The following is a 24,592-nucleotide window of genomic DNA, read 5'->3' as shown; positions in this document are numbered from 1 at the left end:
CTTTTAAGATTTTTGGCATTGTATTTGTTGTATTGTAAAATTATAGCTAAGATATTACTTTTTGATTTCTTATAGTAGGTTTTATATATATATATATATATATATACCATGTATCAAAAGTTATAGATTCGGATTAATTTTATTTATTTATTATTTTTTGAAATGATAATGATGCGAATGATGAAGTGAAAGATGTAAATTCGTATGGGTAATAGTTTGTTCTTACTATCGAAGGACAAATGAAGTTCAAAGACATAATTTTTTTTTCCAAGAGATTATATTCGAATTTACAAGTGGTAATTAATTTTATTTATTTATTTATTATTTTTTGACGACATTATTTATATAGTTTGATGAGGTTTTGGCTAGCTTTGAAGTGTAGCAGATGGATATTATGTTTGAAGATGTCGAGGTGAATTTTTTTGCTCTTGTCCTTCTTCTTTTACTTTTTTCCGCTATTAGTTACGTTTCCTTTTGGTTAAAACTATTAATCTGCTTATGTGACTTATGGGTAGTCGCCGAAGAATTGTTACGCAAATTCAAATATCAATAATATTTTTTGTTAACTTGGAATGCTTTATGCACCTGTTATCCTTTAGTAATTTTTACTTTTTTATTTTTCTACTTTTAAATATTCCTTGAATTTTTCTTAGTTAGATGAAAGTTTAAATAAGTTGTATTAGCAATATATAATTATGATACATCGAAATATATAAGTATCTACTGTAAATAAATCAAATTTATGAATTAATCCTGAAGTGATTTATTAAAAGTGTTTTCGTTCTCATAGAAAAGGGGGATATTATTTAAATATATTATTGCTCATCTGGTCTTTTTATAAATTTACTTATGATTTGTTGTAGCACCCTAAATGAAATTCCATTCTAAGATTCTACACTTCTTGGATCTATGTTGAAAAGAGGAGAAAAGATAAAATTGGTCGATGAATAAATTAATTTTTTAATTGAAAATATTAATATAAATATTATGTTTATATTTTAATTTTTTTTTAATGACGATAAATCATAACACTTATACCCCATGAAGCGCCGGGCTTGCAATTTGTGGAAATAAATTCACTAGTGTTAAAAAAAAAAAATGGAGATTCCTATTCCTAGTCATTCAATGAAACCAAAAGAAAACAAGAAAACATTCCCATTCTTATTCATCTAAGGAAACGAAATTCTGTTCCTATAAATTCACTTGCAAAGTTTCATAGTTCCTCACTTTTCATTCAATTGAATCAATAATCTCCAGTAGATGGCTCCAACTAACGCAGCAGCAAATAATTACGAGCAATACCACCAATCAAGAATGGAGATGATGTCAAAGGCAATAAAAGCAATAGCATTCAAGAAACAAGAGACAACAAAAGTATTTCAAAAGGGTGATGAAGTTGAAGTGGCAAGGCAAGAATCTGGCTTTATAGGTTCTTACTACACAGCTACTATTATCTCTTCCGTTGGCGCTTATCATTATAGAGTCAAGTACCACACACTGACTAATGATGAGTATGCCCCGCTAGAGGATGTTGTCACTGCCACCGAGGTCCGCCCTCTGCAACCTCATCAACATGAATTTATGGCAGGAGACAACTTCCGTCTGTACGATATGGTTGATGTATTTTCCAAAGATGGATGGTGGTTTGGATTTATTAGTGGAAAAATTGGACAAGAGTACTATGTCTACTTCCCTACAACTGGGAATAACATTGCATTTCCTCCCCGTATGTTGAGATTTCATCAAGAATGGTCTAATGGCAAGTGGATATTTCCTCCGAGACGAGTAGAGATTTTTGACTTATACTGATTTTGATTTCAAGATGTTTGATTTAGTGTGGAGTAATATGAATAGGACTTCATCATTCTCTTTATGCCAATTCAAGTTTAGTTGCAAAATTGTCGTAAATACTGATAAAGATTTTGATTTCTAATGGTTGCAACCATTTGATTTTTTTCTCTCTTTCCTTTTTCTTATGATCTGTTTTTCCAGAATTGTCACCTTCCATACTTAAGGGATCAAAACATATAGTGTTTGCAAAACATACAGATGTAAGTGTTGATCATGTAGAACTAAAATGTAGAACTGAAACTGCTTGTCACACCTTCTTAGAGACCCCTTAGTGAAGTGCTAGTTGAGGTCAGTCAAGTGTAAAACATTAATTTGCCAACATGTTTTTGAGATACGCAGCATATGACCTTGACATTTAGCAAGGAATTGAAACACATTCAACATAAACAAACAGGTTAATGAACATGAGATTCATTTTGGAGCAAGGGCATATTTTGAATTTAACATGTATATTCTGTTAAACATATAGCCCAGACCCCACCTGGTGGAAGAATTTTCTCAACCAACTATAGAATAGAAAAGACGGGAAGATGCATTAGAAATATAAAAGAAAGCCTAATTCATTGAAGAATTTTGTCAAACACCTATAAAACAGGAGGCCTTAACATGTTATCTGTTCACAGAAGCCCTTACTACCCAGGGACCAGGCCTAAGCCCAAATTTTCAATTTTCGATGTCTATTCTCTTAAACATGTATATTACAAGAATGTGCTTCCCAAATTGCAAGTGAATCTAAAGAATAGCCAGAACTAAATAACAAAGAGAACTAAATAACAAAGACTTAAGGTTCTCTGCAGTAAGCTAAAGTGGCTAAAATGTTGGGGAAAAAAAAATGTGGGTCTGTCAGACAGCCATGAGACCATCTCAGGCCTGAGAATAGGTCCGAGAACGATCATCTACTGCACCACGACTCAATGAGGACTCATGGAAACTGTTAATCACGCTCTGGTCACATGGCTTTGCTTCATCAACCAGACTTGATTTCCTGTCTCCTTAGAACTCAAGGATACAGTGGTACGAGCCTATAGAACAGATCCTGTTCAAGTAAGGTCGTGCCCATTCTTGTGAAATTGGAGCTTATAATGCTGAAGATTATGTGTTGCACTGCCGATGTGGGAGTAATATGTTCGCCCGTGACGCAACTTCGCCAAGTATGCAATCTCCAATTCTCAACTGATCCAATCAACTGGTCCAAGTGCAACAAAAGCAGTGAGATTTGTGTTAAATTTACTCCATGTCAACTAAAAAACCTCATAATGAATGGAGCTTACTTTTCTGGATTTTAATTCTTTATAGAAAAGATAATTATGTACTACTTCCTCCCTCCCAAATTAACGGTCACTTTAGCTCAAAAAGGTTATCCCAAAATAACTATCACTTAAGGACTTTGACAATTATTTTCAATTATACCCTTAATATAACAGTGTATGGATCAAAATGCGAGTTTGATAGCTGAACAAGTCAAGAGATGACGAGTGACAGTCGAAGTCCAATCAAGTCCGGCTCAGCAAGAGTGACATTTGTCAAGCACTGAGTCGAAGTCCGTCCAGTTTCGAAATGGTGAGACCGTTAGACCAAAAATATACCACCGATCAGTCAGGATCTGCATCAACAACCGTTCTTGAAAAAATTGAGATTCACCTCAGTGGTTTCTCTGCCACGTACGTAACCACTTGGACGTATATAATGATCATTATGAGGGGCGTACAATACAAAAAACATTACTTAGGGTTATACTATAAATTTACCCCTCCCTCACTTGTATCCCATCTGATTTTCATCACTATCACTGCATTACACTCACAATTGTAACGCAAGCGCTCAAGTTCTTATAAATTCTCCGGTCACAATGCCATAATTGCACCAAAGACAACTCAATTAGATTTACTCGATTCCCTTTTCTTATTAGTTTCTAGTATGTTTTTCTTACTTATTGCTCTGATTACATTCATAAGCAAGACACTTAGCATCAGGAATATAATATTTGATCATTATATTTTGTGCACGCTTGGACTTCGAATACAATTTCAATTGCTAAACTAAGTCACCAATAATTTGGGGTGAACGATACGAATGCACGTATTGAAGAGGAAAACAACAATCTACTTTTATTAAATATGAATAACTTAGTAAATTATATCTTATATTTATTGTTTTAAATAGATGTGAAAATAGCTACATCGATAGTTAAAATGGGACTGAAGGAGTAATTAGTTTTAAGGTGAAGATCATCAATTTCGTAGAAACCATCCCAATTCCCTGTAGGAAGAACTCCTTGACAGCTTTTCCGCTTGCCATAGTTCAAGTCCATAATAAATTAGGAAAGTAAAAGGAAAAAAAAACAATCAGAAAAATAATAAATGGAAATTCCAGTTCCTAGTAATTCAAGGAAAACCAAAATAGGAAAAACAATTCCCATTCCTATTCATCTAAGGAAACTAATTTCTCTTCCAATAAATTCACTTGCAAGGCTTTCATAGTTCCTTACTTTTTCATTCAATTGAATCAATCTCTAGTATAGTCACAATGGCCCCAATCAAAGTAACAACAACTAATAACTTAGAGAAACACCACCAATCAAGAATGGCGATGATGTCAAAGGCAATAAAATCAATAGCATTCAAGAAACAACAAACAACAAAAGTATTCCAAAAGGGTGATGAAGTTGAAGTGGCAAGTCAAGAATACGGCTTCATAGGTTCTTACTACACAGCAACTATTATTTCTTCCGTTGGCGCTTATCATCACAAAGTCAAGTTCAAAACTCTGTTGACTGATGAGGAGTCTGCGCCGCTAGAGGATATTGTCACTGCCGCTGAGGTCCGCCCTGTGCCACCTCATCAACATGAAATAATGTCGCAAAATAACTTCCGTATGTACGACATGGTTGATGTATTTTCCAATGATGGATGGTTGTTTGGATTTATCAGTGGAAAAATAGGACAAGAGTACTATGTCTACTTCCCTACAACTGCGGATGACATTGCACATCCTCCTCATGTGTTGAGATTTCATCAAGAATGGTCTAATGACAAGTGGATATCTCTTCCAAGACAAGGAAGGATTTTTGACTTATAAGGATTTTGATTTCAAGCAATATTTTATTTGCTATGGTGTAACACGAATATGACTTGATCATTCTCTTTATGGCAATTCAAGTTTAGTCGCGAAATTGTTACATTTACTGTCATACTGATAAGATTTTGATATGCTAATTAACATATAGTAGTTAAATTTGTTATTGTAGCCTTGAAGGTCGTATTATACGTTTCCGGATAGTCGTAATTTCGAATTTTACTTTAACTAGTATAATGCTAAATAAGATGCATTATTTTTCTCTCGTACTAATAGGGATCAACATTCTAGTAGTACAATACAAAAGAAAATATAGATCGAGCCATAAGAAGTAAAATATTAAAGTTGGATCAGCAACTTTTTTAAAAGAAAAATATGACGATTCTTGAGATATTTTCCAGAAAAACAGGTTACGTCTAAAGCAAACAATTCCCACAATTCTTGCCTAAAATAATTTTTTTTGAAAGTAGGACGCAAAAAGAACATATCAGATTTTCAATAGTTCTACTTTCCCCCATAAATAGAAGCTCAAATTCTAGTAATTTTCTGTTTGCCGCTAGTGTTTCTATTCCCTTATCAAAAAAGGTGTAAAAGAAAACATAAATATACACCAATTCATATGAAGAATACAGGCATCAACTTACAAATCACTCCAAGAAATTCAATCCGTCGTTGTAGGCTGGAGTGAATAATATTCTCCATGTCCTAATTTATGTGGTATTTTTTGCGGGTCGAAACTCAAATTATGTGAACCTAGGAGACTGACTTTTGTCTTGTGAGGAAAGTAAAAGTGATGTTCCTCTTTTTTTCCCAATCAACCAACAAAATAACATGTACTCATGAAAAATATTTTTATTGTAAATATTACTCCTACTTGTGTCATACTACTATAACACTACTTCCTCCGATTTAAAAGAGAGGGGACTCACTCCATTTTCCTACTTATGTCATACTACTAAACACTACTCCCTCCGAATTAAAAAAAGTTTTTCCTTCATTTTCACACCCTTAAGAAAATACTAACTTCAAGATAAAAATAGATAATTTGACTAAACTATCCTTAATTAAATAGGTGTTGAGATTTAGTCACTTAACATTTAATATGGACAAATCTAAAAAATAAAAATAATTTTTTCTTGGTTTGTAAGTAAACATTCTTTTTGAACCAAAAAAGTCTTTAAAAAATGCAGGCGTTTGGCCATAGAAATCAAAAAAAAAAAATTCACTTTTTTTGGAATTTTGGAATTGGAGTTGAAGTAGAAGTTGTGTTTGGCCATAATTTTTGCAAATAGTATTTTTTTCTATTGAAATGTACTTGTTTTGGTTGTGAAAACCTTGAAAAACAAGTTTTGTATTTGAAATTTTCATGGCCAAACACTAATGTTTGAAAAAAGTGAAAAAATTTCCGGAAAAAAGTGAATAATTCTTATGGCCAAACGTCCTTAAAGTACTGGTTACTTCAAACAAATATGCAATCCATCCAGGCAAAAACAAAAAGGAGAATTTGGTCATTTCGAAAGTAGATTAATGAGTTGATCCGAGTGTTGGGTGAAGAAGAAAAGAACCTTATTCAATCTTGTCAACTAAGAAAGAGTTATTTCTGTTAAACCAGCGAAGACACCAAGGAAGAAAAAACACACAAAACTTAAACCCAAAAATAGCAAAATAAGGTAACAAAATGGGGTTGCAATGGATGATATTGACATACGTGGTAGCAGCAGAAGCAGCCATAGCTATTCTCCTGACATTACCATCTCCCAAAGCTCTAAAATCACGTTTCGTTTCTCTAATTTCACTCGCCCTTCAACCTTCTCTTTTCATTGTTCCTTTCTCTGCTTTTCAGCTCCTCGGTAACCATTTTTTTTTTTTTTTTGGGTATTAGTTTTAATAATCGTGATATTGGGACTTACGGAATTTCTTTTCTGTTATTTTTTGTTCCCCTTTAGATATTTATTGGAAAAATGAGCATCGTTTGATGTGTACGGGTGAGATTTGCACTGCTTCTGAGAGAGACCGCTACGACAAGTCGGTAAATTTTCTTCTTCTTTTTTTTTTTTCTATATGGAAGCTTCTGGAACGATTTTGAGTAGTAGTAAATGTTACAGGGCGAGTTTAAATTGTGTTGAATTTATGAATTATTGTATTGTTAAGAAAATATGTGATTTATGGTATTAGACTGGAAAGTGTATGAGTTAATTTGACTACTTATTGATTTAGTTATAAGGTAGAGAAATGCTAAGGTAAGGCGTTCTTCTTGTTCAAAGTATGTTACTACTTCTAGGCTGCATGAGTTTAGCAATAGCCAATAGTCGAGGAATCGAAAGGCGTTCTTCTTGTTCAAAGTACTGACCACTGCATGTGTCATGTCAACACGGGTCAGAAGAGTGTCAAAGCAGGAAGAGTCTAGGGAGCATTGTGATGGAATTAGATTATTTGAGAAATTGGTCTTCCGTAGTTTCTATAAGTCTCACTTTTTCCTTTCTAGTAGGTGATGGCACTAAAGGTAAGGTAGCTGTATAGAGTGTTACTTATAGAGCCAAGATGGATGCTGATGCCATAAAAATGGGAATAGTGAAGTGTTTCATCGTAATCTGGCCATGAGCTTATCAGAGATGTTGTAGTGCAGATTTCCGAGATCTGAAGATAGGTGTAAGCACAATCTACTGAGGAACTGGTGACAGTCTGACATATAAGATATCAGGTCTATTAGGAAAAGGAAGTTTCCCATAGCTTAGGAAACCACAAATAGGTAAAATTCCTAACAAATTAAGGACTGAAGGTAGTGACTATAACTTATTTCAATTAGGGAAAGTGCTTACTGTTTCATCAGTTTATATACCTTAATGTTAATGCATCAAGCCAGAAGGAAACCTTCAACTCAAAGTCGACTGTCAATGAAGCACCTGACACTAGGATGTCATAGCTTTCGTTTGGGAGGATGTTTGTTTCTAGACTAATCAGAAAGATTTCTTGATTCTTTTGTTGAAACTTTTACTGAGAATTCGCAACAGTAAAGTACCACTTGAAAAGTTAAGCAGCAGAAGGAACAATTGTTACTAGTCTAGTTCTATTGTCATTACTGCCACATTGATAAGGATTTCATTAGTCTCTTTTTCCTATAGCGTCATATGTGTCTTATCTCTCTCATATGACTTCTGGAATTTTGGGAGATAGAGAGAGAAGTTTCAAAATTCCTGTTTTTAAAGGCGACACACTGTTTCTGTTTTTTGGGAAAGGTGTGGACTATCCCTTCGTAGTGATTGTTCCATTTTGCAAGTCTTCTGTATTTTCTTCTGACATAACATCTTGCATATCAGATGAAGACTCCTGCACAAACATGTTAACTTCTTAAAAATATGAAAGTGGGGAAAACAAAGTATTCCAGCTGCAGTTCTCTTATTTTATTTAAGAACGTCATTGGTGCCATCATGGTGAGACTGAGAACATTTAATGGCTGCTAGTGGGACGAGGGATCTGCCGACTCCTTTTTGTTTGAGACTTGGCACTGTTATTGTTCATTTGTCTGCCAACCATGGATCAAATTCATGTGATATGTAAACATTTTGGAAATAAGAAATGGCCCTGATATTAATAGTGGATGTCCCTGAAGGGACAGTCCGGTGATTAAGTTCAGTCCTGTGATATGTAGAATCTCCTGGATCTGGAAACATCAGTCTGGTATATCAGATAATTTAGACTATAAAATATTTACTTAGGTAAAACCTAATTACTCAGAAGACTGATTTCCAGAACCATATGCTAAGAAAACCTTGCATTTCTGGATAATTGGGGAAACATTCTGATGTAATGTGTGGTGCATGAATACACTTGTTCCCTATTCTTTTCTTCTTTCCCCCTTTTTTCTTGCACAGAGATAGCACTAAGAGACACATTGATGCATCAATGTTATTTTATCTGGCTTATGGCTTTTTCCCTCCTTTTTGTGTGTCTGCTCATGTTATACAGATCTTCAAGGCTCAAAGAAATGCTATCTTATGTCTGGCAGCATGCTTTCTCTACTGGTATATCAACAGAATCATTCTGGAACTTATATGTGATTTTACTTTCGAGATGTGTCTCTCTTTTGTAATTTAATGCATAAACAATGTGATCGTTATGTTTGAAGGTGTATCTATCGTGTTTGCAAGTACTACAAGGAGATTCAGAGCATTGAGGAAGTAGAAAAAAGATACAAAAACCAGTAGCTTTTCTATCTATGCCCCACTCATTATTCAAGGCTAGTTGTAGCTAAATCGGAGCCTCGTAACGTTTAGACAATGTAGTGTAATGTGTTATATGAGTCGAGTTTGCTTTTTCTCGTTTGCTCAATAAAACAGAACATACCTGTAATTGGTTTCTGCCATCACACCTATATGTATTCAAGTATGTCGTCAGTTCTCTCTTATGTAAATTCAGGACATAAACTACAAGACTTTGTAAAGTTGGCTGGAGTGCTAGAATTCATGTTTTCATGAATATCAATAATATTCAATTAATACGAATTAATTTACTACTTGAGAATGCAGTTTTGAAGCCAAACTGGATTACTAACTAATTTTTGGTCGCATAGGAGGCAACTTCATTTTCGCAACAAATGCACAATATATCTTATTCTTCTCTCCATTCCATATTAGAACTTCCTGCATAATCCCAAACTAGAAAACTAAAATAAGTGAATACAAGTTCTTTCAAATAAAAGTCTTATTTGACTTCAATAAGGATATCAAAAATTTACTGAAATAATGAAATTATTAAAAAAAAATTGATTGTAACTACGTGTTTGTTGGACCTGAAATGGACCTACTAATAAGCATAAAGTTGCCGATACATGAACGAGAAAAGCAGCTTGGCTCCACCTCTAAATTACAGATTCGAAGTTTACACCACCCAGAATTACTGGGGGTTAATTACAGAAACGGAAATAAAAGAAAACTCAGACTAATCTCATAAGATTTAGCAAAAGGTGAAAGAATCCGACATAAGGAAACTCCATTGTCACAATCACATTCCAAAATCGTTGTTTTTTCACTAGTAGATGCTCAAAATCACGGGGCGAAATATAAAAGCACAAGAAAGAGAGAAAAGAAAATGAGAGAGACAATCAAGGAATTGCTAGAGCAGAGGAATTAATTAAGCAGGATGCCTGTTCTTCTTCTTCTTCTTAGTCTTCAACCTATCACATATGAAAGCCTTCTCTAATTGATCCACCCTCTGCGTCAGCGAATTCAGCGTCTTCGTTTGTACTTCATTTCTCTGGCACAATTCATTCATCATTCTCACCATCTTCTCATTCTTTTCCACCATCTTCTCCAACAACTCTCTGTTCCTTATACTCTCCTCTAATTCCCTCGTTTCATTCTCATCATCATTAACTCCTTCAATACATTCCTCCTTTACCGTTGATTTCTCATCATTTGTCGTATAATTTGGTTCCCCTTGATCCATACTCTGCTCGATCGGATCATAAACGTCACTTTGATTTGTCGATTTCTCCTGCAACTCTTCGCACTTCACAATCGACCGTTCTACACTGTGTACGCTCTCTACATCATTTGTCGTATAATTTGATGCTGCCGCTTGATTGTCTACATCCACAGTCTGCTCCATCGGATCACTTTGATTTGTTGATACAATGGAGTCAATTTTCTCTTGCAAATAGATAGCCTTTCTAATCACACCCTTTCTCAACTCTCTAACACCGTAATCAACACCACGAATGGAATCCAATTTAAAAAGCAGAGACATAAGCGTCTCATTCACACGTAACCTTTCCTTTTCGTCTTTACGAATAAACTCCGCTTTTTCGCTGCATAAAAGCTTCTGTTCAATATCTTCCACTTCTTTTCTTATTGACAGGATTTTCTTCACGCTTTTTCTCACCAAATAGCCTCTGAATACCTTCTGGATCCTTAACGCTGAACCGGACCGGTCAGGCTCGGGTTTTTCCGACCCGACAAAGTGAACGGGAATCCGGACAACCTTTGGGGTCGGTTTGATTTCGGTAGGTTGATGGTGGATTGATTGGACTGGAATTCCTCTCATGTTTGAGGAATAGCGAGGGTGAGCTGGGTGGGACCAATAGTTACCGTAGAATGGAGAATCCATTTGTGAATTTTTAGAGCTTTGTTGAGAACTTGAGATATTGGTATTGGTAAAATTATAACTAACGAAGTTTGAAGTTGTTTGTGCATACGATGAGAGAAGAGGTGAAGTTTTCTGGTATTTATGCGGTTCAGAGAGAAACAGAGTTGAATATTCTAGAAGGTTCAGGAGATTTTGTTGGAACGCATAGAAATATCTTAGCTTCAGCATTTGCTAGACTGATGTAGAATGTTCCAATAAACCGTTTTCACGGCTATAACTTAAAGCTTTGAAAAAGCAGCAGTAACGTGAGAAAGTAATGAAAGATTTTTTAAATTTGAGGTATAAAATAAATCATAGATAATCATCTCACAAATAAAAATATATTATTTTTTAGGATAGATTAGAAAAAGAAATATATCACATAAATTGAACAGAGAGTAATGTAGTATATTCCTTAATTGATAATTGTCATGTTTCCTTTCGAAATTAAATTGTACGCATTTGATCAATATTTTAATATATATTTATGTATTTATATGAAAAGGTTGAGACGTAAAATATTTCTATATAGGTTTTGAATATTTATATTTTAATTATAATATGTGTCGTTTACTGTAAATAAGTGAAATTGCATCCCTTGCAAATTTATGTTAAATCATAATCCTCTGTGTCTCTTATTATAGATCAGCGAAACTAAACACCTGTCCAAGAGACTATACGGGTAATTAAACAAATTTAATTTGGCTTTTTGTCCAGTTGAGGAATAGTACGAAAATAAGAGCATTGGGTACTGTACCATCAAAGCTAATAATTTCTAAAATACCGAATGTACCCCTTGGTTGCTCTTGTTTTTTTTTTTTTTTCTTTTTCTTGCAGTTCAATCACATTTTTCCACTAATTTGACCGGAGATTATATTTATGGTTTCAGCTTTTCCCAATTTATGTTATAAAGAACTTCTTCGCATGTCAATTGAACAATTGTTTTATGGAAAATATATACGTGAGAGTTACTTTATTACATGTAATTTGTGGAAGATATATACATGTTATTGAATAATAATTTAAAGTTGTAGGAAAATCAGATTTTTTAGAATTTCTTATTTGTTAATTTATTTAATTTACATCTAAATAGGAGTTGTAGTCAAAGTTATACAGGAATATGTTTTTCAGTTTATAATCAAAATAGTTTTTGCATTATTATAAATAGGACGGTTGAGTATAGAATTAGTATCAGATTTATTATCTTACTCTTTGAAATTTAATCTCCTAACATATATGCCTCTAAATTCGGTCTAACATAAGGTTTTCAAGAACTTTTCATCCTATTCCCTTGTTATACCTATTCTGTAGCTTTCCCACTCATACTCCCACTTTCTGTCCTATATATACTTCATCCATCAAGGTTATCTCCATCAAATTACATCTACTTAGTAATTCAAATACCAAAAAAAAGAAAAAAAACACAAAAACCCAAAAAAACAAAAAAGGGTAGGGACTGAAGTAACATATTGTATGCTTCTTTCTTGATTTCCTCTGTTGTCAAATCTCAACACAGAGCCATGGCTAAATTTTCCAAGGATTCCATGGTTCTGTGTTTTTGGGTAGTCATTGTTTTTGTAATATCTAGTGCAAGTGCATCTACTAGGCTTAAGAAATTTGATCACCCCACTAGAGGTGATGGTACTCTAAACTTCTTGGTTGTTGGTGACTGGGGACGGAGGGGTACCTATAATCAATCTCACGTAGCTCACCAGGTACATTATTTATATATATCTTGCTTTCGTCTATTCTATTTTGAGTTTTGACGTTGAATCGCGTGATCAACTCTATCAAAAGTTTAAACTGTTATAGATATCACTTCTTAATGTAAGAAATATCCGTCGATTGTCCCTTTTCGGGCAGCTATTTAATAAATAATCCTCTTTTTACAAACTGAAAATTTATGAGAAAATATAAAAGCATTGTCGAAAATTTTGTAGACGTTAGACGACAATGTAATATTTTGTCAATTTCAAAGGGTATATTTGCTCAACTTTTAAAAATAGGGACAATGGTGGCCCACAGAAGGAACATTTGTGTAAATCACCCTTCTCCAATGCTCACCACGTGGTGGTTTGATGCTTTTCAAGAATCAAGCATGTTGAATTCTTTTAGTTTGACAAATATGAAGGTTGTGGTGAAATTTTGACTTGGGGCCGCTATTTGCTTTGATATTTATATTGCACTATGTGACCAATTCATCTAAAAAATTAAGTTTTTAGACGAGATGCTCACACAATTTAACATTTGATTGATAATTTTTGTGTATGTATTCCACTAAAAAAGAATCTTACAGCTGAATAAACTTCTTTTGAATGCAGATGGGAAGAATCGGAGAAAAGCTAGACATTGATTTTGTATTATCAACGGGTGACAATTTCTATGATAACGGATTGACAGGGATATATGATCCAAATTTTGTAGAGTCATTTACTGACATATACACAGCAAAGAGCTTGCAAAAACAATGGTACAGTGGTAAGTTCCCAATATTATACTTACCAATAAACACATTTACGACTTTATGAAGACATTTGAATTAGTCTGAAATTTGTAAAATTTTATTTTGTGCAGTATTAGGCAATCACGATTACAGAGGAAATGTAGAAGCACAACTCAGTCCTTACCTTAGGAAACTTGATAGCAGATGGCTTTGTTTAAGGTCTTTCATAGTTAATGCAGGTGCAAAATCTTTTCTTTTCTCCTCTTTCATAATTACTTCAACTCTATGTGTTAACTGTTAAGCTATAGTGTATGTTTGTAGTTCTGATTTTGACAAAAAAAGTTTTCTCCATTTTGTTGTTTGAAGAAATTGCTGAAATATTCATGGTGGATACCACTCCATTCGTGCAAGATTATTTCACGAACCCTAAGGATCATACCTATGATTGGCGTGGTGTGATCCCTCCAAATGTGTACACTGCAAACGTATTGAAAGTAAGTTGAAGTTGGACTTTACAAATTTTCTTATCTAGATTTCTCATATATAGATTTTCGAGATGATTTTAAAATTTTTACATTATTTGTTTTTATTAGGAACTTGAAAAGGCCTTGAGTGAATCGACAGCAAGATGGAAGATTGTACTAGGTCATCACGCCATTAGAAGTGTGGGGCATCATGGTGACACTCGGCCACTTGTGGATCGCCTTCTTCCTATGCTTAGGGTAACTTTTCTCTCTTCATTCGCACCGATTGCTTTTGACTATGAAATATATAAAAACACACATATAAAGCTAATTAACTGACAGCGGACATAATTGAGCAACTTTCACCCATTATGCAGTGATAACAATTGAAAATTTCTTGTCAGAGTTTCAACTTTGATTTTTTCCTTGAAATTTCAGGCATACGATGTTGATTTTTACATGAACGGGCACGACCACTGCCTTGAACATATTAGTGATACCGAAAGGTAAAAATAGTGTTCAAATCTTGCAAATTGATCTATTTACTGTGATAGTGCGCAATAATAATGGCATAGACGTTGAGTGAACTACTGTATGTTCGACCAGTTAAATATTTTAAACATGATCTAAATTTTCTCTTATTTTTGGTTTAAATTGCAGTCCAATGCAATTTTTAGTAAGTGGAGCAGGGTCAAAGGCATGGAGAGGAGATGTGAAAGGATTAAATAGAGAAGATGTACACTTCTTCCATGATGGGCAAGGTTTCATGTCTGTCCAGTTGACACCAACAGAGGCAGAAATCAAGTACTATGATGTTTTTGGTAGTGTGCTACATAGGTGGAATAGATCCAAGTTGCTTCACTCTGCTATTTAAAGTTTTTTAATTGATTGTAAATACTAAGTTAGATGTAGAAAAAAATTGGATTCTTTTTCGTCGAGATTGGATTTCACAAAGCCTAATTTGGTTTTGTGAGGGGAAGTAATCTCGTGCATTTAGGGTTCGTTTAGCTTGATGTATTAGATTCAATAATCATGGAGTAAAATGAAATTGTTTTATATTTGAATTATGCATATCAAATTTGGTATAATTGAATACACGAATTAGTATATTTATTAATTACTCATCCTTGGATTGTAACTATTTCATTATTAATTAATCCATCCCTAACATGTTTCTAAACCAAACATACTGATCAGTGTTTTCATTCTTTTGTAACAAGTCCCAGTTTTTCTGCCCAGTGTGTCAATGCAATGAATTTAACTGATAGAGGCATGATTATATCGGACTCTTCCTATTATGACAAACTTAGGTAATATGCATAGCATCCAAGGTACCAAAAATTTTAGGAGGACCAAATTACACATAATATAATCCAACTTCATAAATGAAACCCAAGCAAATCTGCCATTAAAAAAAAAAAAAAAGGTAAGGAAACTGTTCAGAATAACCTAGGAATATAACTCAGTTTCATTCTCAAAGTTAAATGTTGACAAGAAAAATAGAGCTGTATTTTCGTCGAACTTTTTTCCTTTTAAAAACCAAATTAATCGTCAACACTAGTGTACACAAATGTAAAAAGCATTTCAATAGTTGGATCATATCAACTTCAGTTTGCCTTCACTATGGAGAACCCAAGAACCAGCTGGAGAACGATTACAGATGATGCTTTTATTCCTCATACAAAAACAACCTTTCAACTGTTACTTAAAAGTCCTAACAAGACTGTGATATATAGGAGAAATTTTATCAGGTAGGCCTATAGAAATGGCAAGAAAAAACAAAGTGATCGTCCTAGAGTAATGGATTAAAGAATAGAAGAAAAGTAGGGGGTCTGTAATTAATATAGTGTGACCTTGGGAACTAGCATTGTCTCAGGAAACTGTGCAGGTGAAGCTGATATTCAAAAAATTGCAATCCATTTCTTGATTATGAAGAGAAAAACGAGAAAAGAGATTCTTGAGACCAATCAGTGTGTAGCATTCCTTTCCAGTTACCTTCTTGGAAATCAATCCACCATAAATATATATTGCATGCTTTCTCTAATTCCCAGTGCTATCTTTGACGCACCTACTGAGATCTTTATATATAGCAAACATATGTTTTGATTTCTTGCAAGCTGCTCTAAAAAAAAATTTCCCTTCTTGTTGCTTCTTTTGCTTCACAAATATGGCAGCGACCAAAGTGACTATGAAGCTATTGATCGACAGCAAAAGTAAAAGAGTTATGTTTGCTGAAGCTGGTAAAGAGTGCATTGATTTCTTATTTCACATTCTGGCATTGCCAATAGGCAGTGTCATTAGGCTTCTCACGACCAAAGGGATGGTTGGCTGCTTGGGTGACTTGTACGAGAGCCTTCAGAATCTGGATAATACGTACATTCAACCAAATCAGAACAAGGACATTCTCTTGAAACCAAAATCAGCACCAGGCGCTGCTTCAGTCCCTCTGTTATCGCTCACAAACTCCCCTGTACTTGTAAGAGAGTTTTATTTTTGCAATTGTTGCTGTAATTACGTTGCTGATTATCCTGGAGCAACTTGTCCTTCATGCCGTATGTCTTTGAGCGCAAAACTGAACTACGTCGCACCTCCTGCAGAAAAGGTGACAGCATCCAGTGGAGGTTTGGTAAAGGGGGTAGTGACTTATATGGTGTTGGATAATTTAGTTGTGAAACCTATGTCCACTATTTCTAGCATCACTCTGCTCAATGAATTCAGCATCAAGGATGTGGGTGTTCTCAAAGAGAAAGTTGTTACTCTGGGAATGGATGAGGTATATAAACTTGTTCCGATCCTTTCTTGTCAATAACTAAATGTTCTGTTTCAACTATGTTGTTCAATACTCATCTTTTTTACTCCATATATGGTTTGAGATTAACTTTCATATACTAACAATTAGAATTTTACACTATCAACTTGTTTTAGTTGGTAATAGCTGAAACTTTAATGTACCAGTTTTTGGCATTGAAGCCTTCCCTCCTTTAATATTTGTTTCATGTTTTGTCAGGCTTTGAAGATGCTGAAGACTTCGCTGCAGTCCAAGAATGTCTTGACCACTGTCTTCATGGACTATGTATAAGAAATGCCTTTGCTTATTCCCCTGTTTGAGAATGGAACTTTTCTAGTATCATCTGGATGTTTTTTTTTTATTCGCTTTATGGAGTATATTTTATTAGGTTGTTCTGGATAGTATCTTTTGCTACTGTTTTATTAGGTTGTTCTAGATGGTAACTTTTGCTCCTCTTTTTGCGTTACAGACTTGTTTGGCTTAACCATCTATGAAGTTGGATTATATGTGAAGCTCAATCTAGTCCTTCTTCAAAATGTTTTTCATACCTCAGATGCTTTGCATATTACCTAGGTTTATTTTGTCATGTTGCATGTTATCTCTGTTCTTGGAAGGAAGTTTACTGCAGGAACTGTGAATGCTTTAACAGGATAAGAAAATCATATGATAACAAAAAATAAAAGCACTGAAATTGATACAAAATAGTAATCCACTTAAATAATGATTTCGACAAAATAAAAAAAGGAAACAATAATTTAACTATAGAACCTCTTACGAAAAATATAATAACAATATATCTAGTCTTTAATTTCATTATTATCATCACAGCCTACAAAGTACTCCTTCTATCTCAATTTATGTGACACTTTTTGTTATCCGAGATTCAAACTGTATGAACTTTGACCAACATTTATAATTGTATTTTTCACCAAATTGATATGAAAAATGTTACAACTTGAAGAATTTTTCATGTAGTTTTCAAATATATAATTTTTAATGTTAAAGTATTGAGTTAATCTAAATCAATTTAGCTTCAAAATTTAGGCGAATTAAGTCTCGAAAAGCGAAAAGTACCACATAAATTGAGACAGAAGGAGTACTATTATTGGTTTGAGTGCACTAAGATTGCATATGCAATAAAAAAAATTAATTAAAAAAAGGAAAATGTAAGAAGATATAAAGTAGTAGTAATACATGTAATGGCAACAGTGGTAAATGGTAAAGAGAAAGAGTCTTCCTTAAAAAAAAGATTTTGCAAAAGAAATAAAATTACAAAGTCTTTAGTAATACCATGTAATTACTAATACTAATCTTTTTCATTTGTGCACACTAATGTTGAGTGGCATATAGTCGAGTAACAAATTGTGAAATTTACCCCATTATTGAGAGCAATGAAGGATTATGCAAATAAAATCTTTGGGTATAATAGTGAAGGCCAAAGGGTGTCATAATTTAAATGGCCTTGTATATCCCAAGTAAAGAAACCGATCATCGAGGCCAGTCAATTACTAACATGCCTTTCCAACTACTACCATCATGGAAATAAATCGACCAAAATATTGCAATCCTTCTCTAATTCCTAATGCTTTTTTAATTGAAGCAACTGCTCTGTGGAGTATAAATATATATAGCACTAAACTGTTTTTCCTCCCGTATTGCGACATGAGATTGTGCTATATTACTATCGACACAATTAGTAGACGAGTTATATTCGCTGAGGCAGGGAAAGAGTGTATCGATTTCTATTTCACATTCTGGCATTGCCAATAGGCAATGTCGTTAGGCTTCTCACCACCAAAGTAATGGTTGGCAGCTTAGGTAACTTGTATGATAGCCTTGAGAATCTTGATACCAAGTATATTCAATCAAATCAGAACAAGGACATCCTCTTGAAACCAAAATCTTTAGCCTGGAATGTCTCTTCAATCCCTCTGTTTCTTCTTACAAATTCCCCTGCAATTGAAAGACAATTTTATAGGTGCCCTTACCATAACGATTATGTCACTGATGATCCTCGAACCACTTGCCCTTCGACCTCTGAACCTATCAATACAAATGTAACGTATCATCACATTCAGAGATCCGCTGTAAAAGTTATTGATCATGTGAGTACTGATGGTCCTCGAACGCCTTGTCCTTCGAGCTCAAAAGTGAGAACCAGAAAAGGTAAAAAGAAGAGAGAGACATTAAGAAAAAATGACTGCAAGTACGTGAGTGGGAGTAATCCTTCGTGCAGTGGAACTATGAATATGAATGTGGGATATGTCGCACCCCCTGCAGTAAATGTCACGTATACTTCGATTTGTGGCCGATCTATGAATACAAAATTGGATTATGTCGCACCCTCTGGAAAAATGAGCTTGGTTTGCATGGAGGTATGGTAAAGGGGGTTGTCACTTACATGGTGTCAGATGATTTAGTTGTAAAACCCTATGTCCGTAATTTCAAGCATCACTCTGCTGAAAGAATTCAGCATCAAGGATGTAAGTGGTCTCGAAGAGAAAGTTGTTACTCTGGGCATGGATGAGGTATGTAAACTTGTACCTTCCTGTTGTACATATCCTTACTTTTCGGTTCTAACAATGTACTCCATCCGTCTCATTTTGTTTGACGTCAAAATAGTTATTCTTTGACTGTAATTTTTTCATATGTCTTTTGAATATTTTAAATTATTAATTATGATAACTTATAGCACTTTTACATAGTTTCCATGAATGTAAACTTTATTTCGAAAAATTTAAAACTTCTACAAACGGTCAAAATTAAGATTTTTTGCACCGTCGGTGTGTGTAAGTTAATGCTATTCCAATGTCTTCCTTTCGTTTATTTCTTTGCTTGACAGGCCCTGAAGCTGCTGAAGTCTTCGCTGCAATCGAAGAGTGTATTAACCAGTGCATTCATGGACAATATAAAAGAATAAATACCTTTGCTATTCCCTGACTGAGAATGGAACTGAAGGATACTTTCCTTGGTTTTTCTCTGGATTGTGTCCTCTGCTTCGTTTATTTTTCGGGTGCAGTATTGTTGTAATTGTTTATCTGTGAAGTGGAATTTATAAAGTTCAAGCACGTCCTGGGAGAATGAAATTCACTCGTTGATAGATTATGGAATAACCAGGTCAATTTTAGATGTGGTACCGTCCCAGAATATCATAGGCAAAACTATGCATTATTGAATCAATTTTATCTCTGGTCTCTATTTTGTGACGTAATCTTTTGTTTATTCCTGATATATTCAAAAACAAAATTATCACGTTCATAGTAAATTATATTTCTGTTTCGAATTCACAGCATTAGGATGAGCTTTAAGGTGCCATTACGCTCCTATGCACACTTCCCTTCTTAAAATTGGTTCTGGCTCCTCTCCATTTTCTTCTCTACCATTTTGTCCAATGCATATTTGGATGAATAACATTATTTATTTTTTATTTTTTATTTTTTAATAGTCTGGGTTAAATTAATTTATCAAATATCTGTTACCAAAATTGAAAGGATAGATTTTGATAAAGTGAAAAATGTCTCTCCACAAGTTGTAGTGCCTTTCCTCTTGAAATGAAAAGGAAAATATAAATGATTTTGCAATTATGTTTCCCCTATCTTCTCATAAATTAATAATCTTAAATTAGTTTATGAGACTTCAATTTTTTATAGCAATGATACATATTTTCGTAACTTATCAGTTATTATTATGCTATGCGAAATCAAATCAAACAATAACAATATTACTAATCACAACAAATAATACAATCTACTCATTTAAATAGTGTGTTTAGAAAATATTATAATACAGTAGTACAATATTATAAGATGATACACATTCTTAAACATATTCTTTTCGTCCCAATTTATGCGGTACCTTTTATTTCTTAAGAGTCAATTTTACAAGTAATATTTAAAGTTAAATTAGATTAGATCAACATTTAAAAATTTGTATCTGTGTGGCCTAAAGGACATAGGTTCCAGTCTTGGAAGCAGCTATTAATACTTGTATTAGGGTAGGTTGTTTATATCACGCCCCTTAGGTTCGATGCGGTCCTCCCCAGAGCCTGCTAAACCGAGATCAAACCAGGTCTGCCCTTTTTACTTATTTAAAAACTACACGAAAAATACTAAAAATTACAACTTTTATCATATCAATATTTAAGTGTCTTAGTTTAACTGAGCACAAAGTTTAAGAAATAAAGAGAGACTTTTGAATCTTTTGGTTTTAAATTAAAAATGTGTATAATGTACTAAAATGTGCTTTGAATCTTGTGGTTATCATACTTGGCATACATGATGTTTTAATTATCAACTTATTAAGTAGAGAAAAAGACAATTTATTTGGGACGTAACTAAAAAAAAAAAAAAAAAAAGTAAGACACTTAAAATGGGACGAAGGAGAGTATCATATAATTTAGTATCTGTTAAAATTTATACTCCTATAATTTAAGTTTGGCCATGAAAATTAAATATTTTTCACTTTATTTGAAATTTTGAAGTTGGAGTTGTATTTTAATTTTTATGCCAAATTTTGATTTCAAATATAGTGAAAAAATTTCCCAAGGATCGTAAAAAAGTCTCCTGGCCAAACGGTCCTGGTGCCACGTGTATTTTAAAAGAGAGTACTATACAGACAAGTTGTAAAAGTTACTGGCGCCTGTGTTCTCTCTCACGCAAAATGTACGGGATTCAAGATTTTCATTCAATGTAAAAAAAAAAAAAATTAAATATACACCGTAATTTTTTGCCGAGGTGTTCAAAAGTTAATATATGCACATAAACACGTAAAACTTATCATATATACACCGTAATATTTTCGCCGCGAACACCTCGATGTCTTTCACGCCTATCAAATCGCCGCCTGATGTCGCCTGGACCATTCTCCACCACGCACCATCTGATGACGCCTCTCATGATTAGTTTATCAAACACTTTCTCTGCCATGGAAGGGACAAATCGGGCAAGAGGCGGGATAACAATCGACCTAATGGATATATATTAGGGCTGTACATATTAACGGTTAAATTAATAACTCAAATTAATTATTGAGTTATTGGGTTAATGATTCGGGTTAATGGCTTATTGGTTCGGGTAACGGGTGGTGCCATGATTATTGGCTTATTGGATAGGATCATGGTTTGGTCAACTTTGTTAACGGATAAAGCCATAACCCGATACCATTTATTTAATTATAATTTTACCTTTCCATATATAAAGTCACTTGACTAGATTTAGAATTCACTTGATTTCCACTTCATATTATTCAGTCTCTCAAGCGGCGATTTCAACTTCAGAAACCCTTCTCCTCCGACTTGCAAGACGCAAGCCCAACGTAAACTATCTTTTGCTTCTTCTACAATCTACATTGCTTTCAATCTCACTCTTGTTTCTGTGTTTTTGTATTTCTCTGGTGGTGCTAGACAAGTTTTTGCTAACTAATGTTATGTAAATGCCTGAAGAATGTTTCTTATTTCCCTTATGCATTGGTGTTTGCAGTGACAAGTTTGATAAAATCACACCTTAGTTGGTCCAATTTTGTTTACGTTCTTCATATTTCAATTGTATTATTTTGTTCGGCATAGTCTTAGGAGCTGAAGCTACTTTCAGTTTTGAAATGGGTTCTTGGTTCTTGAAATTTTAACGGTTAAACTGATAACCGAACCGATAACAAATAATAACCGATTAACCGATAATCCATTAACCAATATCTTAACTATTCTTTAACGGTTTAACATGTCTACAAATCGATAACTGATAAATTGAACCGATAACTTTCAAAACCGAACGGACCGATATGCAGCCCTAAATTATATATACAGCGAACAAGCTCATTCTTTCTTACGTTTAATTTGCTTTCTTCTTGCTGCAACCATCTTGCTTCTGTTTCACAAATATGGCAGTGTCCAAAGTAACAATGAAACTTCTCATCGACACCAAAAGGAAAAGAGTCATGTTTGCTGAAGCGGGGAAAGAATGTATCGATTTCCTATTTCACATTCTTGCATTGCCAATAGGCAGTGTCATTAGGCTGCTGACGACCAAAGGAATGGTTGGCTGCTTGGGTAACTTGTACGAGAGCCTCGACAATCTAGATGATACGTATATTCAATCAAATCAGGACAAGGACACCCTCTTAAAACCAAAATCAGCAGCCTACGCTACTTCAGGTCCTCTGTTGTTGCACACAAGCTCCCCTGTTAACAAACAGTTTTATAAGTGCTTTCAGCATCTTTACATGTCTGATAATCCTGGAACGTGTTGTCCTTCGTGCAATAGAACTATGAACAAAATTCTGGACTATGTAACACCCACCGTGGATAATGAGGTAGCTTCAAATGGAGGTTTGGTGAAGGGGGTTGTCACTTACATGGTGTTGGATGACTTGTCTGTGAAGCCAATGTCCACTATTTCCAGCATCACTCTGCTCAATGAATTCTGCGTTAAAGATGTTGGGGTACTTAAAGAGAAAGTTGTTACTCTTGGAATGGATGAGGTATTTACGCTTGCTCCTTTCTTGTGTATTTCAACTGTATGTTCAATTCTTATCTTGTTTACTTCACATCTATATATGGCTTCAGACTAATTATAGAATTTTATATTTCAGTTTGATTTAATCGGTTATAGCAGAAGCATACATTTACTACCACTTTTTTGGCATTAAAGCCTTCCTTTTGTATTTGTTTCCTGTTTTGCCAGGCTTTGAAGATGCTGAAGACTTCGCTGCAGTGCAAGAGTGTCTTGACCAGGGTCTTCATGGACAGCACAAATGAATAAATGCCTTTGCACCCATTCCCTATGTTTGTGAATGGAACTTCCCTCAGTTTTCCTGGATGGTGTCTTTTTGCTTACTCTACAATGTATGTTGTTCTGGATGGTGTCTTTTGCTCATCTTTTTGCTATGCGGGCTTGTTTTGTTTTTCCATCTTTTATATAGACTTATGTATTAATTTCAATCTTGTCTTTCTTTGAAGTGTTATTCGTACCTTGGATTCTTTGCACATTACCTAGGTTTAATTTGTCATAAGAAGGCTCAATTATATCATCATCATGTCTCTGTTCTTGGAAGGAAGTTCACACTTTACTCCCGGAACTTAAGAGTACTAACAGGATAAGAAGATCATGTAAAAGGCAAGTGATGCATGATCAGCTCCCGTTCTTGCGCCAGTCTCGCTAAGGATAAGAAAATCATGTGATAACCAAAAATTTAAGCACTGAGATTGAACATCTTCAATTAGAATGTACTAAACAAAAACTGTCCAGAATTTTCAAGAGCCTTATGACTTGTATCTACTGAGGATTTATCCTAAGGGCTCTCCAAAAAAGTTGGAGTAATAAGTAAATATCAATGGGTGTTGTACAAATTCCCTATAATAGTTCTTATTTTATAAACGTGAAAAAATATGGTAATAATTTAGGTTCAGGCTACCCCTGAAGAAAAATGAATACTGATAATATAAGATCTTAGTTCACTTATGGTGTTTGTTACAAGAAGCTCTGACTGGCCACTGCTTAATGTTTTAAAGATGTGTTTCTTAGTATTATTATCAGATGAAGGATAAAATTGAATGGTCGAAGCAAAGACTGAACATTTTTAGGACTAGAGGAATAATTAGATCAGAGGAGGTAGATGGACAACTTGAATCCAAGGAAATCAAAGCCAAGGTTGGATTTTTTTCCTTAATGGGTGATATAATTTCTTATTTTTTTCTCCAGCGTGGGGCGGTGTATATGGTAGTTTAAATTTAAAATTGACAGCCATTCAAGTTGCACAACCAAAACGGACTATTGTAAAGAATGGTTATAATACCATCATCTTTCACGATATGCCTTCATCGCGACACTCTTTGTGCTATATATGCATTGAGTA

At 34.2% G+C, this 24,592-nt stretch overlaps 6 protein-coding genes and 1 non-coding gene across 8 annotated transcripts; 5 read left to right on the top strand and 2 right to left on the bottom strand.

The window, feature by feature from the left end:
* Positions 1–1,260: 1,260 nt before the first annotated feature.
* Positions 1,261–1,809, top strand: LOC132053984 (protein AGENET DOMAIN (AGD)-CONTAINING P1-like). The gene has a single exon (XM_059446070.1). The coding sequence runs from the start codon at positions 1,261–1,263 to the stop codon at positions 1,807–1,809; it is 549 nt and encodes a 182-aa protein (XP_059302053.1).
* An 879-nt stretch (positions 1,810–2,688) lies between these two features.
* On the bottom strand, positions 2,689–2,905 carry LOC132055064 (small nucleolar RNA U3). The gene has a single exon (XR_009414527.1). It is a non-coding gene; the product is annotated as a small nucleolar RNA U3 (small nucleolar RNA).
* A 1,529-nt stretch (positions 2,906–4,434) lies between these two features.
* LOC132053983 (protein AGENET DOMAIN (AGD)-CONTAINING P1-like) lies at positions 4,435–4,929 on the top strand. The gene has a single exon (XM_059446069.1). The coding sequence runs from the start codon at positions 4,435–4,437 to the stop codon at positions 4,927–4,929; it is 495 nt and encodes a 164-aa protein (XP_059302052.1).
* A 1,544-nt stretch (positions 4,930–6,473) lies between these two features.
* LOC132052527 (uncharacterized) lies at positions 6,474–9,439 on the top strand. 2 transcript variants are annotated; one of them, XM_059444109.1, is made up of 4 exons: positions 6,474–6,776; positions 6,873–6,951; positions 8,893–8,948; positions 9,053–9,138. In XM_059444109.1, the coding sequence occupies exons 1-4, from the start codon at positions 6,605–6,607 to the stop codon at positions 9,106–9,108; spliced, it is 363 nt and encodes a 120-aa protein (XP_059300092.1). In that variant the 5' UTR covers positions 6,474–6,604; the 3' UTR covers positions 9,109–9,138. The 2 variants fall into 2 exon arrangements, with proteins under 2 accessions (XP_059300092.1, XP_059300091.1); XM_059444108.1 differs by having other exon boundaries at positions 6,487–6,776; positions 6,873–6,955; positions 9,053–9,439.
* Positions 9,440–9,905: 466 nt separating this feature from the next.
* LOC132052525 (uncharacterized) lies at positions 9,906–11,142 on the bottom strand. Its single transcript, XM_059444106.1, has one exon. It carries the CDS (start codon positions 11,029–11,031, stop codon positions 10,057–10,059), a length of 975 nt encoding a protein of 324 aa, XP_059300089.1. The 5' UTR covers positions 11,032–11,142; the 3' UTR covers positions 9,906–10,056.
* Positions 11,143–12,421: 1,279 nt separating this feature from the next.
* Positions 12,422–14,980, top strand: LOC132052526 (purple acid phosphatase 17-like). The gene is made up of 7 exons (XM_059444107.1): positions 12,422–12,764; positions 13,371–13,527; positions 13,624–13,731; positions 13,859–13,986; positions 14,086–14,214; positions 14,395–14,462; positions 14,617–14,980. The coding sequence occupies exons 1-7, from the start codon at positions 12,570–12,572 to the stop codon at positions 14,828–14,830; spliced, it is 999 nt and encodes a 332-aa protein (XP_059300090.1). The 5' UTR covers positions 12,422–12,569; the 3' UTR covers positions 14,831–14,980.
* Positions 14,981–22,618: 7,638 nt separating this feature from the next.
* LOC132053982 (uncharacterized) lies at positions 22,619–23,495 on the top strand. The gene is made up of 2 exons (XM_059446068.1): positions 22,619–23,243; positions 23,422–23,495. The coding sequence occupies exons 1-2, from the start codon at positions 22,619–22,621 to the stop codon at positions 23,493–23,495; spliced, it is 699 nt and encodes a 232-aa protein (XP_059302051.1).
* The last annotated feature ends 1,097 nt before the right edge of the window (positions 23,496–24,592 follow it).

This window comes from Lycium ferocissimum, chromosome 4, assembly GCF_029784015.1.
Source record: "Lycium ferocissimum isolate CSIRO_LF1 chromosome 4, AGI_CSIRO_Lferr_CH_V1, whole genome shotgun sequence".
NCBI lineage: Eukaryota > Viridiplantae > Streptophyta > Magnoliopsida > Solanales > Solanaceae > Lycium > Lycium ferocissimum.
The sequence above is the reverse complement of the archived record's forward strand: the minus strand, read 5'-3'. Positions and strand labels throughout refer to the sequence as shown.